General features: G+C 46.1%; 1 protein-coding gene across 1 annotated transcript in view; it reads left to right on the forward strand.

The window, feature by feature from the left end:
* LOC311365306 (dolichyl-diphosphooligosaccharide--protein glycosyltransferase subunit STT3B-like) overlaps window positions 1-16,187 on the forward strand; it is an 82,113-nt gene that overhangs the window by 38,155 nt on the left and 27,771 nt on the right. The window contains 2 exon segments of the mRNA XM_084484822.1: window positions 3,231-3,339; window positions 10,023-10,310. Of these exon segments, the coding sequence (XP_084340948.1) occupies window positions 3,231-3,339; window positions 10,023-10,310 (397 nt within the window).

Below are 16,187 nucleotides of genomic sequence, written 5' to 3' on the forward strand. Positions count from 1 at the left end.
ATTAATCTATGTATCCTATCCTGAATCACAATTAATTTTTATTTTCTATTAGTTAATGTCATTTTTATATTAATGTATATTTTATATAAGAGCGAAAATATATACATAGTTGAATCTGTTTCCAGACTTCCATTGGCTCGGTGTTGTTGAGCAGCAGTGTGTTGGGCATGTTATCTCAACGCTCCCCGCCAGCCGGTCGGTGGAGCATTGGTATAGCGGCTGTACTGCTCTGCAGGCAGAGAACATATCAGCAGTTCCACACTAAATTGGTAATGTTCCTGGGGGGTGCTACATTATCCCGCCCATCAAAGTGACAAGCATAGGATTAAAGTACTCTCTGCCGTCCTTGTTTCAGAAGATCATTGCAAAATGTTTTTTATTTATTCCCTGTGCTTGCTGTTTTACTGCTCTATTTTTGCCTGACTGCGTTTGACAACTGACCGTCAATGGACCGCCCCCCCCCCCCCCCCCACGCCCAATATTATCATTTGTGAAAGCTCCACCTTTTTCTCACACCTGGCTGTGCGTTTTACCTAACTCCAACTCCACTGCAGCCTATTGGAACGTGTGGTGGTTTATGTGCCTGTCATTGAGTATTCGATAAAGTTGGAAAGCAGACATTGAATAGGCTAAATTACCATATGCAGAGGGCATGCAGGGTGGCTGTTTGCAGATAGCAAGAGTTGTACAGCCACGGCAAAAAGCAATGTTTGTGTTTTTCTTTTTCTTCCATTACTTCTGCTTGTCTGTTGGCTCAGGTGAAGTTTGGACACCAACCAGTGAGCCTGATGTGCTGTATGTGGAAGTGGGTTGCATTGAGTGTTTTCTCGTTCAGCTGAATGGCGGGTTTGTCAGGTCTGAGAGTGCTTGCTGGTTTCTTGGGTATGTGATTGTTCGAAGTGCCACAGGCATAAATAGGCCAACTCTTCCATTCACTCCGAGGTCATTTGCTTGTCAGTGATCAGGACTGCCTTTTCTGACAAAAGATATTGTGTGTGTGTGTGTGTGTGTGTGTGTTGCCGACAGAATGAAATGTGTCAGCTAATGAATTATGAATGAGCCGTGACGAACACTTACCATTTTCTGGTCCAAAACAGCTTTTCACAGTTGAAGGGGGGGGGGGGGGGGGGGGACAGTTATGTACACCAAAACCTCAAAGTGGCAAAACAGCATGTTAACAAACCATTATAATAATCCACGATTTATAGGAGATTAGTTTTCTTGAAGGGCCTATAGATAACAAGCCGATGTTGTTATGGCACATCGACAAGACATAGCGTCATCCCACTGGTCTAAGTCTTGTATTACCAGAGCCACAACAGTGAACCCATTTCATGTGGTGCTGATTGCATACAAGGGAAGAAAAAGGCAGCATAGCCGCCTCCCAGCTCGCTCTTCATACCGTGCACCTTGACCCTGCTTTGACTGGCTCGCAAAAGGGTTTTCACATTTGACAGAATACCAAGCAATGTGCTGGCTGTGGTGTGAGAGGGGGAGGCCGGGAGAGAGATGATTAGCCAGGTTGAGAGGAGGTTATCTTCCAGGCCTTCATCGCCATTTCTCTCCATTAGTGTCAGCTGCAACAGGTAATTGGCCTCCGTCGCCTCACTCTCTGTCTCAGGTTCACCACGCGTGGACTCACTTCTGATAGGTGTGCGTGCCTCGTGCAGAACAGACCGTACTGTGTCTGAATGCATCTCGCTCTCCGCCCGTCAGTTGGCCTGCATGCTCATGCGTAAAAGTGGAACACTTGTCATCTGAATCTGACATGGTAAAGAATTATTATTATCCAAACTCAAAGTGGACCTGTGTTTCCTGGCACCTGAACACAGGTCCCCAAGTAGAAACAACATTCTGTGGTTTAGATCTCATTCTAACAGGACCAGGTCCTTGTATCTAATTCACACCACCGCCTTCATAACGCGTTGAAAATGAGACCACCGGTTTTCGAAAGTTTGTATTTTATAGGGGTGTACGATAATTATCGGGCCGATAACAGAATTACGTCATTCCGATAAGTCCGATATCATGACGAATAGCCCCGATAACATAGCCTATTTAATTTCATTGCCCCGCTCCCACTATGATAACGCTAAATAATAGGTCTTATCGTAACCCTAAAAGTACACATCATACAATCAATTACAAAACTGCACGCGTATATAGAAAATGTTTTTTTATTATTATTATGTTACACCTTTCCTGCTGTCGGCTCCCAGACCGTAGTCGTGGAGCACAGGGGAGACGTGCCCTCCAGGGTTGATGTTCTCTCGGGGGTAACACCCTTCCCTTTGACCGGCAATGGGTCTGCTTATAGATCGGAATGAAGAGGCCGCCGATTATCGACAGTCTGGGTACTTTATTCTTAATTTCACTAATTTTACAGTACACGTTTGCACAGACACATCCAGAGTCGTTCATTACTTCACTAAACTGACACATGCTACTTCTCGCTCTCCTCCCTTGTCCACTCACACACACACACTGCCATTCCCGCGCACACACATACGCTACTCTCATAACACTTAAGGTGGATTTATACTACTCCATAATGTGCTGTACATAGATACGGAGAGCCCTCTCAGTCGACGGAGAGCCTGTCGGAGACCCTCTCCACAGCTCTACGTGCACATCCAATATTTTTTAACTATCCATCAATGCAACGGAGACGGCAAGGGCTGTGATTGGTCCGCTAACAAAATCATTTCCCCGGTTTGACTTTGCACCTTATTTACTTTGTATATTGTTAACTTTGCACATTAAGGACTAATAAAACATTTAAAAAAAAATACGATTTGAGAAGCTTTGGAAGTTTATTTTCTATTTACATTGTTAGTAGGCAGCATATAAGATCGATCGGGTGGCGAATTGCATTGCGTATCTGACATCCCAACGGAGGACTGTGAATGCTCGAGGGGTCTCCGTAGTCACAGAGTCAGATTACGGATTACGAATACGGAGTAGTATACTCTAGGCTTTATTATTCATTCATGATCGTGTGTGTGTGCTATCGGTATCGGCCTTTAGGAGCTCAAAGTTATCGGTATCGGTTAAAAAAAAAAGCTATTGTGCATCCCTAGTATTTTACTTTCTTACCTTCGTCCATTGTCAACATTTCAAGCTGGGCAGGCTATAAAGGCAGGAGCAAAATTGGCTTTGACATTGTGTTGCGTTTATGCTCTTGATCTTGTACCTGTGATTAACATCGATCTTTACTCTTTTCCCTTCAGGTTTAACTACAGATCAACACACCATCTTGCAACCAATGGCTTCTACGAGTTCCTCAACTGGTTTGACGAGCGAGCCTGGTACCCGCTGGGCAGGATTGTTGGGGGCACAGTAAGTATGACCTCCACGGTCTTGGCGCTGCAATCTCAATACACCTGTTAACCAACACATTTCATGCACTACACACATCTTCATTTCTAGGGATGCACAGTATAGATTTTTAGCCCGACACCACCGCGGCACAGCACTTTTCTATCCATCTGGGAATAATTCAGGCAAGCCGGAAGGGCAATACTACATCATGTATTTTATGTATGCATTAGGTGTGAGACGATACATGAATCCTCCTTGAACCGTGCTGTACAGGGTCTGCATGCATTGCAAACCCAACAATAAAGGACTCGGTTATTGTAGCTAGTAAAAGTATACGTAAATGGCATACATATCTGTATGCTTTGGGGAAAATATCCACTAAATGACGCTCGGAGAGACCGAGCATTCCTTGTTGGAGTTGTGTTCAAGTAACTATTTTATGTTTAAAAGCAGGCATTTTGTGTTTTGTTTGTTTCCATATGCTGCTGGAAGCCAAGCTATCCTTGAAATATACTTGAAATCAAAGTACAATATGACCAAATGTATTTTGTTGATGTTTCGAAACCACACCACACAACGTGTCGTACTGAACAGTTTCACCCCAGGCATGGCTCCCGTTTAAGATGGCCATATGAGATTTTACCGGCAACCATATTTGCTATTTGAATGCATGCACGAGCAATGAAAGTGCTGACGAGGAGTCGCTTTATTCAAGCCTCATGCAAAGAACCCTTGTAATTAGGCAGCACCCTGGATGGTGGGCATGTTGATCAAGAGGCGTGGAGCGCTCTGTTGCATAGTGATACCAGACATGCATGCTGTACCATGCTCTGCCTCGTAAGCTTTCTGCAGAACACCGCTATGAGTCTTAATCGCATTGGCGCAGCGGAGGGTAGGAAGCAGTTAACTTGATAGATACCTCTAAGCTTGCATGGTTGCCCTGTTTACAAACAAAAAAACGATGTGAATTACTGCCTGCCAATTATGCAGCATACATCTCCCTCTGACCCTCTTTCCCTGCTTCCTCACAAACGCGTCACAAAGACTTGCATATGCCCAGAGCTTCCTGTAAGGAAGCCTTGAGCAGTGTTTCTTTTGCCTGCTTGGACAGAGGGTTATGAGCCATTGGGCTGTGGGCTTTGATCTTGGCGGCCAATGGTCCAATCGTGACAACAAAACACGGTTCTGTGGTGCCAGGGCGAGCTTGTGTTCAGCCTCCCAATGTACTTCATCTGCTGAGAGAATGTGAGGCAGCTTTGCTCTTGGCAGATGTCCCTCCTAAAAAATCTCCCTCTTACATTCCTTCCCTTTTATTTTTCTGTCGCTGTTCAGTGCTATTTGGCAATCTTCTGTGGGATTTTATAAGCCTGCTGAAAAGCTGCAATGAGCTGCACATCGCCATTACGGATGCAAGACATCCCAGAAACCTCAAATTGAAATCACGAACCAAATCACGACAAGTAATCCTCCTTTGTGTTCTAGGCTCTTTTTTTTTTTTGCAGATACTTTCCACCAATGTACACATATGGAAAATCATTCTGCCACTGTTTGTCGATATTTTGGGTGGGGTAAGAAAGCTTTGACATGGTAATCTGACTTTATCAGAGTGTCTAAAGTGTCTAGTCTTTGGAAGTTCATCTTTATGACGTTTTCACGGTCCATGAGCGGTACAATGCAACGGCCTCTGCATACAAATGGGCACAGCGCTATTCTGTCGGCGTCCATTGTTAAATTTTAGAAATAAATACACAAAGAAAAGATCTGTCTATAAATAAGTGTGCACCTTTTTATAAGCAAAATGTTCACAAGATTCACAATATTTTTGTATATTGGCTTCAAGTCTGGGAAGCTACATTTTTATGGAAGAGTGAGGGCAGGTAGCACTGTGAAGGAGTGTTCTCGTTCATCTCCCAACTATAGGACTATATATAAAGTGGAATACTGAAGGTTGTATCTCAGGAATATTATCTTTATTGTTGATTATAATAGTCAAAGTCCAAGTCAGCTTTATTGTCAATTACAGCAAATGGAAGAACCAAAATTGTGTTAGTCTCTGATCCGTGGTGCATTTAAGTATAAAATAAAATTGGTAAATGAAATAAGATAGGTAATATTTACAATAAATAAATTCTAAATAGTGCGAAATGGTCTGTATAGTGCAAAGTAGGCAAAACAATACGGTATGTATAAATTACTATAAAAAAGAAGAAAAGTAAAAAATAAAAAAAAGTCAATGGGAGTAGACGTGCTATGGTTCGTTCCATTGTAAGTTGAACTGCTTTGTATCTCAGACCTCTGTCACCTTTCCGAATAGCGTTGTGTGGTTTGTTTTCCATACATTCCTGACGCACTCTGCTGCTGTAATGGTCTGTCTACTGGTGTATATCATTCTGCCGTTTGTACCTAATAATGAACAACAGATTGGCACCTACAGGCAACTTGTCATGCCATTTTGTGTTTGTAATTGAGTCCATTAACAGGCTTACTCTGAGAAATGCCTCGGGATGCAGGCTATTAAGAACGCCTCACTCTTTAATCAAATGGGTTGGTGTAGTAGCTTCGCCTGCTGTAGCCCATTACGGTCCTCTCCGAAGTTGAGGCGACCAACACTAAACTTACAGATGGCAGGTCGTATTCCCTCTCCGAGGGTTCAAAGTCATTTCATTCCCTGGGTGGGTGGGGGTCATCCCATATCCAATCCATATGCAAATATCACCCTGTCACATGCAAATCTATGCAAAGTAAAAGCAAGACCTACGACCGGCTTAAGAGAGCTGCCAGGGGCCGGTGTGCCAATCCAGCCAGCTGGCTGAAGTCAGCTCAGGCCCAGCTTTTTATCTGCCACATTATTATTTTATGAATTTCACTCGTGATGCCAGTGGTTGAGATGTGGTTGTGCACTGGGGGGCCCTGAGGTGAATGAGTCCAGCATTAGAATGGATTCAGGCTGCTTTAGCTCAGATCAGTCTGGACACATCTGAAATGGGGGATGAATCACTTTTTTTGTTTGAAGGGTAGCTGAACACTGAAATCAAACCAAAGAAACGGCAGCGCACCTGGTGGAACACAGCTTATTGCGTTTTTTGTGAGATACAAAACCAGATGCCAGAAAATACAGAGAAAGGAAGAGTTGGCACGGTGTGATTCCTGGCGTTTCATCTTAGTGTTTTATTACTTTAGGATTATTTAAGCCTATATGCATTTGCCCGATCACACATTATTGCATGGACAAGCATTTTTCACTTACAATTTCATCAGAAAAAGTTAATTCTATGCTATTTCAAGTGATTCTTAACGACCGAGGGTACATCTTCCTGAGGCCTCCCTTAAAATCACCACTTGGACTAACTAATTAATCACTGAACTGAACTATATTATTATGCCTGTCGTTTTCGCTCCGCTTTAATAGGCTTCACCGTTTGGCCACGAGACTTTAAATAAAATGCCTATAAACAACATTCTTCTCATCACTTCATAACAAAGTCAAATATAATTCAAATATTTATTTTTAGATGGCTTATAAAGACAGCTTATTTTTAGAAGGCTTATAAAAGTGTTCTATTTTATTATTTAAGATCACCTCACAGGTTGCGGTGTCATTTCAAATTGGTTGATTTGTTAAAGGAAGGTCCATAAAACAAGTTTACCTTGTTTTTATTCAACGTGCCACTTGAGGGCACGTTTCAAGGTCAAAAGGATGCAACTGCCCATTAAAGTCCAGAACGCCTGAGATTCTGCAGCAGTGTCTCCACTTAGAATAAATGTCCTTCAAGCAGGGGAAGATGCACACTGTGAATGCAGATCCTGGCTTGTGTCAGGACTTTTTCGAAAAATACCTTCGGAATACCTGAGAGTTGCCAAAAACTTGAAACGATGCATAAGGGCCAGGCCTATAGCAACTTTTACTCATTCAGAGGTGCACGTCTCCTGCACCTGTCGGCCTCCCATCTCCTTTTGCTGCTCTCTCCTCACCCCCTGTGGCTCTCCGATCCTTCAACACCCCATCATCGTCTCCTGCTTGACGTCCTTCACATCCCCCCCCACCCCTCCCTCCTTCCTGGCACTCTTTCTTTCCTGAAGCTCAGGGCGCATTGTCCATCCGACACCAGTCATTAATTCTTCATGGCACGTGGTTATTCCGCAGTGCCCGGCCCTGATCCTCCCGCTTCCAGGATGGACAAGCATATCTGCTCAACGAACCACAAGACGAGTACTTTCTTTCCCCTTCGTTTTCGGCCCACTTCTGATGCCAACGCTGCCTATCTTCAATCTCTTTCCGCTCGCTCTCTCTCTCTCTCCCTCCCTCTGTCGAGAATGAACGGCGCTTCCCTCCCCGCTCCCCCAAGAATGAGGGCTTTTCATATGCGATGCGTGTGTGACAATGGTGCACTGTTGGCCCAATAAAATGCTCTTTGTGATCACAAGTAACAAAGTGCCCTGGCACATTCATAATGTATGTCGGCGTATGCCTGGTTGGAACCGCTTCTGCTGAGTTCGGGTTTGACTCGGGGAGGCTGCAACTTTCGCAGCGCATTCTCACTCTGCATCCGCTGATTTCAAAATGAACGACTGAAGGCTTCCAGGCAACGGCGCGCACGCACGCACGCACGCACGCACGCACGTACGTATGGGGAACTCAAAGGCTTTTAAACCGCTGTCCCAGTTCTGTAAGCTTTGTGCGTATTCCACTTGGACAGGTCTGCCGCATAGTTCAGGGAGGAAACGCCGGCCTCCCAGGGAGAGACATTAAGACCTGTGGTCGATGGAGCTTGGTATAAGGCCTCCCCTACGCCGACTAATTAGAAACGCAAAGAGCAAAACGGGAACAACCCCAAAGTCTTATGGCTCAGTGTTCAGACCTACCATGCACACAGCCCTCTTGTTCTCCGTCTGTCATCCTCTTTCTCGTCGTCATTGTGGCCGTCTCCCCTTGTCTTCCATTTTTGCTGGCTGGAATCCAGCAAGTACCATCCCTCATTAAACATGACACACCCTCTCATATATATTAATTCGTAGATTCATTCATAGTCAACCGGCGCCATCGTTCACAGTAAAAGGCCACGCACGTCCTCCTCCTCCTCCTCCCCCCGACCGCCTTAGTCACAGGAGACAGCATGCGTCACGGGGGTCCTAATTAAAATCGTGTATTATAGAGGGGAGAGGAGGAAGGCCCCTCCAGGGGGTCCGCTCCAGTCAGCCGCCCGCCCGTTGTAATGAGTTACAACTTCCTCCTCAAGAGTACGGTACCTGCACCGCTGCCAAGCGCTGGCCAGAGTCCAGGGGCGGGTTCGCTGTGATCCGCGTCGGAGCCTCGAAGCGCCCATTTCTCTCAACGCACCTCAAGCAGGAAGGACATGCACGCCATCTCCCTTGATGGGCTTGGGCAAAGTGTCGTTCCCTATTATCTTTTTGAGGAGTTTACCCCCGTGTTTACTTTGTCTGCATATATATATATTAGGGATGCACCGAAATGAAAATTCTTGGCCAAAACCGAAAATGAGGAAACCAAGAAATAAATTATTATGCCAATTATTAGTAGGCCTACCATTGCATTTATAGCTATGACTGTGTACTAACCTCACTAAAATCAAGGCATTGCAATTCAAAGAATAAATCAATTACAATTATTAAAAGTATAAAAATATTTATTTAGCACTGAAAAAACAACAACACCGTTTTCCGTTTTGCACTTTGCAGACGGTCCCTAAGCTCGCGGATGATAGCCGACAGCTCATAGAAGCTGTCTCATAGCGAGCCGTCGCTAAAGACGGCTTGTTTGGATGAAAACAAGGTTGTAGCTGATCCGTGGGTCTTTTTCAGATATATGGAAATATGCCCACACCGCAGACATGTTGGCGCAGAGGCGCTTATCCAGACAAGCGTGTGCTGGCCGCGGTTTTTGTTTGCGTCATCACAATTTCCTGTTTCGGCCGTGTTGTTTCGGTGATAAAAGTGTTTCTTTGTCATCTCATCATACTCTGTCATCTCTAATTCTCTCTTCTGTGTGTGTTGTCCTGTAAAGTGTTCTGAGACCATGTTTTGGTGATTTTACACTTTAAATAAAGGTGAATTGAATTGAATTGAATTCTTTTATCGCCCAATGGCCCAATGCGCTTTTGGGCCATTTTTGGCCGAAAATTTTCGGTGGCCGAAATTTCGGTGCATCCCTAATATATATATATGTTACCGTGCACACTTACCTTTCTCTCGTTGTTTTTCTCTCTCGCTCACATTCAATTAATTTCAAGCCAATCATCTTTATTGTTGAGAATGTGCAATTTAGCAAATAACAGGAAATGCAGTTCATACTCAAATATATAGAATGGATCAAAACAAATGTAAAATCAACTGATTCAGATATTCACTCTTGACCTTCTAATATTAACATACAAATGATGTTGCATACTCTAACAGAACTCTCTCTGCTTCCCTCCCTCCCCCTCCGCCTCTCTCTCCTTCCCCCCCCTCCCCTTCCCTCCCTCCCCCTCCACCTCTCTCTCCTTCCCCCCCCTCCCCTTCCCTCCCTCCCTCCGCCTCTCTCTCCTCCCCTCCCTCCCTCCACCTCTCTCCTTCCCTCCCTCCCCCTCCTCCTCTCTCTCTCCTTCCCTCCCTCCCTCTCCGCCTCTCTCCTCCCCTCCCTCCCTCCACCTCTCTCTCTCCTTCCCTCCCTCCCCTCCCTCCTCTCCCCCGCTCTCCCCCAGGTGTACCCGGGCCTGATGGTGACGGCGGGCCTCATCCACTACGTGCTCAACCTGCTCCACATCACGGTGCACATCCGGGACGTGTGCGTGTTCCTGGCGCCCGTGTTCAGCGGCCTCACCGCCATCTCCACCTACCTGCTGACCAAGGAGCTGTGGAGCCAGGGCGCCGGGCTGCTGGCCGCCTGTTTCATCGCCATCGTGCCCGGCTACATCTCCCGCTCTGTGGCCGGCTCCTTCGACAACGAGGGCATCGCCATCTTCGCCCTGCAGTTCACCTACTACCTCTGGGTGGGTACCCGCCGCCGCCATTTGTTTTAGATTTATGTGAGTTACCTTTTCGATCCCACGCCCACCACCACCGCGTTGGTGTGCAAGATGGTATAAATGGCAGCATGTTTTCGAGTTGTTTGAATAAACCTGGAAATAGAGTTTGGATTCTGTGTGCCAGTCTGCCAGGATTAGTGTGATTATGCATGGTATCGGGATGTAGTGTTGAGATGTGGCCGTGGTCTGACTTATTTTGGTTAAAAAAAAACAAATTTAAAAAAAGCCTGAAAACTCACCTGAGCAAACTAATTGAACTTTCAATCGGTATGCACTAGCAATAGCGTAATTAGTGAAATGGAAAACAAAATGGATACATTTGAACTAATGTCTGTTTTATAAATAGTGTTCTCGCTTATATTTATACATGGGTGGATGGATATCTATTAGAAAGAGGGGCTTGCTCCATTATGTTTTACCACTAATGCCCAGGAGTGCCATTATCAGTCATTAAGCAACCATGTTATTTGGAACAATAGCGGCGGTTTGGTAAGGCTTGCTTGGCTTGTGCTTGCTTTCAATTTGGTTTCAGAGAACAGATGCACTGAAGACACTGGGCTGGCAAGAATATCCAACAATAGCCCTCAGTTTTTTAATTCATGCAATGGCTTTGAATTATTTATCTCCGCCATGCGGTGGCCTGGACACAATTTCCTGCCGGGTAAAGCTCACGTATGTGACTGGCTGAGGATTTGCAGCAATTTACCCATTGTCTGTGCCTATTGGAAAGATGAATAACTTAAAGCGGTATTGCAAATGTTCAAAATGGTTGTGATGATTGTCATAGTATGATCAATGATAATCAATGCATCCGTTGTACATCGGTATCAATATTCGCCTTTAACACTGCCTATCAGCAAAAAAAAACTAACATCTGCCTATCAGCAAATAGGATGACAACCGGTCACAGTAATATTTTTTCACCTAAAATATTATTCATGTAAAAGTTTGTCTGAAATGTATACCATTTGAGTTTGTTTTCAGCAAAAGATAGTGTGACGAACTGCTGAAAGACTGAAGTTTTTTCAAAATGAAGATCTCTTTATTTCCCTCTCACAAAAGGGGGAAATGAAAAAAAATGGTTAACCCTACAACAAAAAACGAAAAACAATGGCTGCAATGCTATTGTCATGTCTCTCTTGTGATGTGCGCTATGTCTCTCCGGGTTTTGCCTCTTGATGTCGGCGGAAGTGTGTGTGTGCGTGTGTGTGTATTCCGATATGTTTCTGAACCGTTTCTCATTTCTCGTACAGACCATTGAGACTGTTCCTTTATCACCTTATTCAAGGCTCTTTGAGTCAACAAAAGAAGCTTGCAGAAACCCAGTGCGGATTCCAGGGTGAGAAAGGTTATTTGTGAATCCAAATTTGAGTTATTTTTCGGAAAAACAAGATTGGGCTGTAAATAATAAAAACATAAAAGACCGGAATGAAGGGTTTGAAGGGAAAGGGAATCCAGTAAAAGAAATCATCCTTAGCGCCTGCCCTCAGTGTGTCCTCTCCATTCAAACCCCATCAGCCAGCACCTCCCTATGCGCAGATGCCTCTCTGTGTGTGTGTGTGTTTGTGTGTGTGTGTGTGTGTGTGTGTGTGTGTGTATTCAAAACCCCAGTGTCGCTAGCCCACAGCTACGGAAACTGAATGCACCAATGTGCATGTGTACACAGACATTTGTACCTGTCTATTATTTTGTTCTGTATCCAGGGTAATTCGGAAACCTTTGTGTTTTTTTCTTGATTCAAAAACACGCTCACCTCGTTTACCCGATGACTCAAAGGAGTGTGTTTCCATGTTCATTCATCGGCCAAGACTCCATTTTCGGTGGTGATTAGGCGACCTTGATACGTAGTCTTGCTCACATAAATCTGCACCGCTAAAGGCAAGGCTTGCCCCACCTCTGAACTGCTACACATACAAAAATAAAAAATTGCGCACACAAAAGTCAAACATCTGCACACATACTCACACCAGTGGCGGCTTTTTCAAAGAGGGGAAGCTCATTTTCGGCCTACATCACTCTGTCTGTGTGTGTAAATAAATTATGCTCTCTGTTCCTTTTCAAGGAAATGCTCTGTCATACCAACTAGCTGTCTTTTCCACTGACTTGACCAGTGTCCTCTCAATGGCCGGCAGAGCTAGGCTGCTTAAAGGGCCTTGGCCCATTGTGTTATGGGTGTAGGAGCCGCTTTAAACACCTGCAGATGTAGCTCTAATTGTTGCCACTAATAAACAGTTTGTAAAGCTGAGGCATTGCACTGTCCAACTCCATGTCTTTAAGGAACACCAAGAAATCACACAGATTTCCCCTGTCACCCTGCAAGTCCTGATCTGAATACAGGACTTGAAGTTCAGACCTCTTTGAATCAAAGTGATGGCTAGCTACCAAAAGTATATTAAACTTGAACAAGGAAATGTGGGAATTATGTTAAACTGAAGCAAGGAATTGTGTGAATAATTGTATGAAATGTACAATGTACTCAATCAAAAGGCAACTCAGTCTTTCGCAGACTCTCTAATCATCACGCAGAAGCCCAGCGTCCAGGCCAGCCCACTCCTTCACCCCCAGAGACGCTGAGCGTCCGTGGGAGGGACATAATCACAGCATTATCCAATGACCGTTGACTTTCGACATACTAAAAAAAGCTGTTATGCAGCCCCATTGAAGTGGATGGACGCTGCGCTTCAACCAGCAAATGCACTGTGACGCTACGGGAATGTATGAGAAGGAAATCGAGTCAGTCGACCTGCGATAAGCAGCTGATTCTGAACAAACTCGTCTTCGAGATGGACCTGTTCTAACGCATTTTTAGTCAATGAAATGTTCACACAACAGTATATATTTGACCATTAAATTTTTTTAATTTTAGGGAAAGCTTAGCTTCCCTTGCAGTCTTAGAGAAATTGCCACTGACTCGCACCCCGCGGGGCGGTCTGAAGAGAAACACAAAAAGCCACCGTTACGAATGCCACAGGCAGTCCGTGAGCATTTTACACCAGCTTGCAGCCTATTCATTCAACTGGTGTGCAGCCATTTATCCCGAACGCCTCGGCTTCCCTTTAAGCAGCAACCCAGGGACTCTGTGCTCCAGTCGGTCCGTCGGGATTCAGCTAACGATGGGACCCAACCCCACCCTCCCTGCCGTTCACTTAACGCTACGCTTCCAGCCGCCCACAGCCCCGCATCACGAGTCAGGCTGCTCTCCGTCTCCCCTTAGAGCCAGCAGCCTTACACCCTTGTTGTGCACATGAGTGCACAAGCACTCGCATACCCATACCACAGCATGATGTGCAGCATGTGTGTGTCTGTGCGTGGCGGGGCGGTCAAAGCGGGTCCTTGAGCCCGCTGCAGGGCCCAGGTCCCAGGCCGTATGCTCACCGACGTGAGGGGGAGTTCCTCTTGGGTCCAGTTGTCTCGTGACCCATGCGGTGGAGCGCGGTGGTTAACATGGCCGGTCTCCCTGCGGCGTCCCCAGATGTTCTCCTTGACGCGTGTTGAATGAGAATGTTTACAGGTCTGACTGGGGGTAGGATACCCGTGGCTTCTTACAAGTTACACGTGACAACGCGTGCAAGTACTTCACTAGTATAATAACGTTGAAAGATATATTTTTTACATGTTTTTCAGTATTGGGTTACTCAACAACCATACTGCCCGGCAAATAGTCTTTTTATGCATGCATGGACAAATCCACAAGATCAATCGAAAAGTAAAAGGAAGCAGGGTTATTTCTTCGATATTGCACTTCAACTTTTTGTTGGATCTGTGGGCTGAGGCCAAAGCTCTGTGAAGGCGCTGGGCTTAACTGTAGCAGGGGCTCCTAGCCCACTGGCAGCCTGTTCTCTCTGTAGCTTTCATGTCTTCCTCTGAGAAGCCGACCAGTCTCAACCTTAGCTCGCAAGGAACCTCGTGGCTTTAATGCAAAAAATTTTGAAAAAAAAAAAAAAAAGTCTGTCATAAGTGATATGAAAGCTGATGTCGTCACCCGCCTCTCGCTGCGAGACGGGTCGAGTTCAGAGGGAGGTGTGTGTGTGTGTGTGTGCGTGTGTGTTAGTCATACAGCGTCAGTTGCAGCAGGTGTTTCCCAGTGCAGTCATCATGCATCGCCTGTGAAGCAGAGCCGGGGGGGGGGGGGTTACTGTGGGCAGGCAGGATGGGTTTTGCCCACCAACACCAGTGATCTCACCAGCCGTCCCATTTGGCAAGGGGCCTGAAATACAATCATCCCGGACACGCACCACTGCCTCGCCATTATCGCTTTCATTTCGACCTTGTTTGTCTTGGCCCCTTCTCTTTACCTTTGCTTCCTCCCTCTACCTTTTGCTTCTCTCTCTACCTTCGCTACCCTTCTCTGTCTCTCTCTCTGTGCCCTTTTCCTCCTTCTCGTTCTCTCACCCCCCCCCCCCCCCACCCCTGCCTTCCCTGGGCTTTCCTTTTCTTTCCACCTTACCTTCTTTATTTTCGCACTTTTCTTTTGTGCCTTCTTCTTTCAGTCATTCTTTTCTTTTAATCCTTGTCCTTGCGGCCCTCTCTCTCACTCTCTCTCTCGCTCTCTCATCCCCTATTGCTCCCATTGCTCCCCAAGCCTTGTCTCTTGAGCCCCTCTGTCTCATCTTCATTATCCGTCCCTTCATTCTATCTGGTTAGAACCAATTCAGCTGCAAACACTTAAGCTGTTGACCACCCCCCCCCCCCAATCTATAATTGAATCCTCGCACACCAAGGATTGCGTGCCTTTGAAAATCATCACGCACACACGCACGTACCTCGCTTTCCCGCCCTTGCCCTCGACGCAACTTGAGCATCGTTGCGATGAATTTAATTTTTGCATTACATGCATGTAATTAGCCTTACTTGTGTTACTTATACGCTTCCGTGAGGGCCAGCAATCGTGGAGAGACCAACGTGCGCGTGTGTGCGCACGGGGGCACACACTTTTATATTGTAGGTCTGCCTGAGCTGGCTAATTATGTGTGGTGCGTTGTCTTTGTCCCTCTGCAGTGGCCAAAATCTCCCATGTAGGCTCCTTGTTCTCCTCACGCATCGCCAGCCACTCTTCACTTAGCGAGATAAGGGCAAACTAATGGCGAACCCTGCCTTTGTCACGCAACACTTTGCCGTGGTTGCCAGGCCAAACTAGCGACGTACCCTGACTTTGTCACCACAACACTTTGCCTCTGTCGCCAGGGCAAACTAATGGCCAACCCTGCCTTTGTTCACCACAACATGCTGGCACGGTCGCCGGTGTTGAGCACACACAAGAATCTTGAAAATGAGCAAGCGCGCGCACGCACGCACGCACGCACGCGCGCACAGCGCACACACACACACACACACACACACACACACACACACACACCGGTATTCAGTCTTCTTTCTCCGAGGCAGAATGCTAATGGGGTCAGTGTGAGGCTTGTTGGCGCAGCAGGACTCGGCTCACCTTTTTTCTTGAAAACTGTTCTGCTCACAGTCTTGTTTGGTCGCCAACTCTGCCTGTTTGTCTGACTGTCACTATTTGAGCGGCGGATGGATGGATGGCTTGAAGGACGCCGTGTAGATGCAAGGCTCTGCGCAGATCACTCTGTCCATGTGCCAGATGTTGAAGGTGGGGGTTTGAAGGGGTGCTTTGGGGGTGCTCAGCACATCCATCGATGTCTCACACACACACTCTCCCCCTTCTCTGTCAGAGGATTATGTGTGCTGTAATGGGTCTCTCAGGCAGCATTCAATATGATATCAACTCTGAGTCAAGCCTTGCGTGTACACACACAAAACACACACACACACACACCACACACACACACACACACACACACCACACACACACACACACACACCACACAC

The sequence above is a fragment of the Micromesistius poutassou genome (assembly GCF_964030765.1).
Source record: "Micromesistius poutassou genome assembly, chromosome: 20".
In the NCBI taxonomy this organism is placed as follows: domain Eukaryota; kingdom Metazoa; phylum Chordata; class Actinopteri; order Gadiformes; family Gadidae; genus Micromesistius; species Micromesistius poutassou.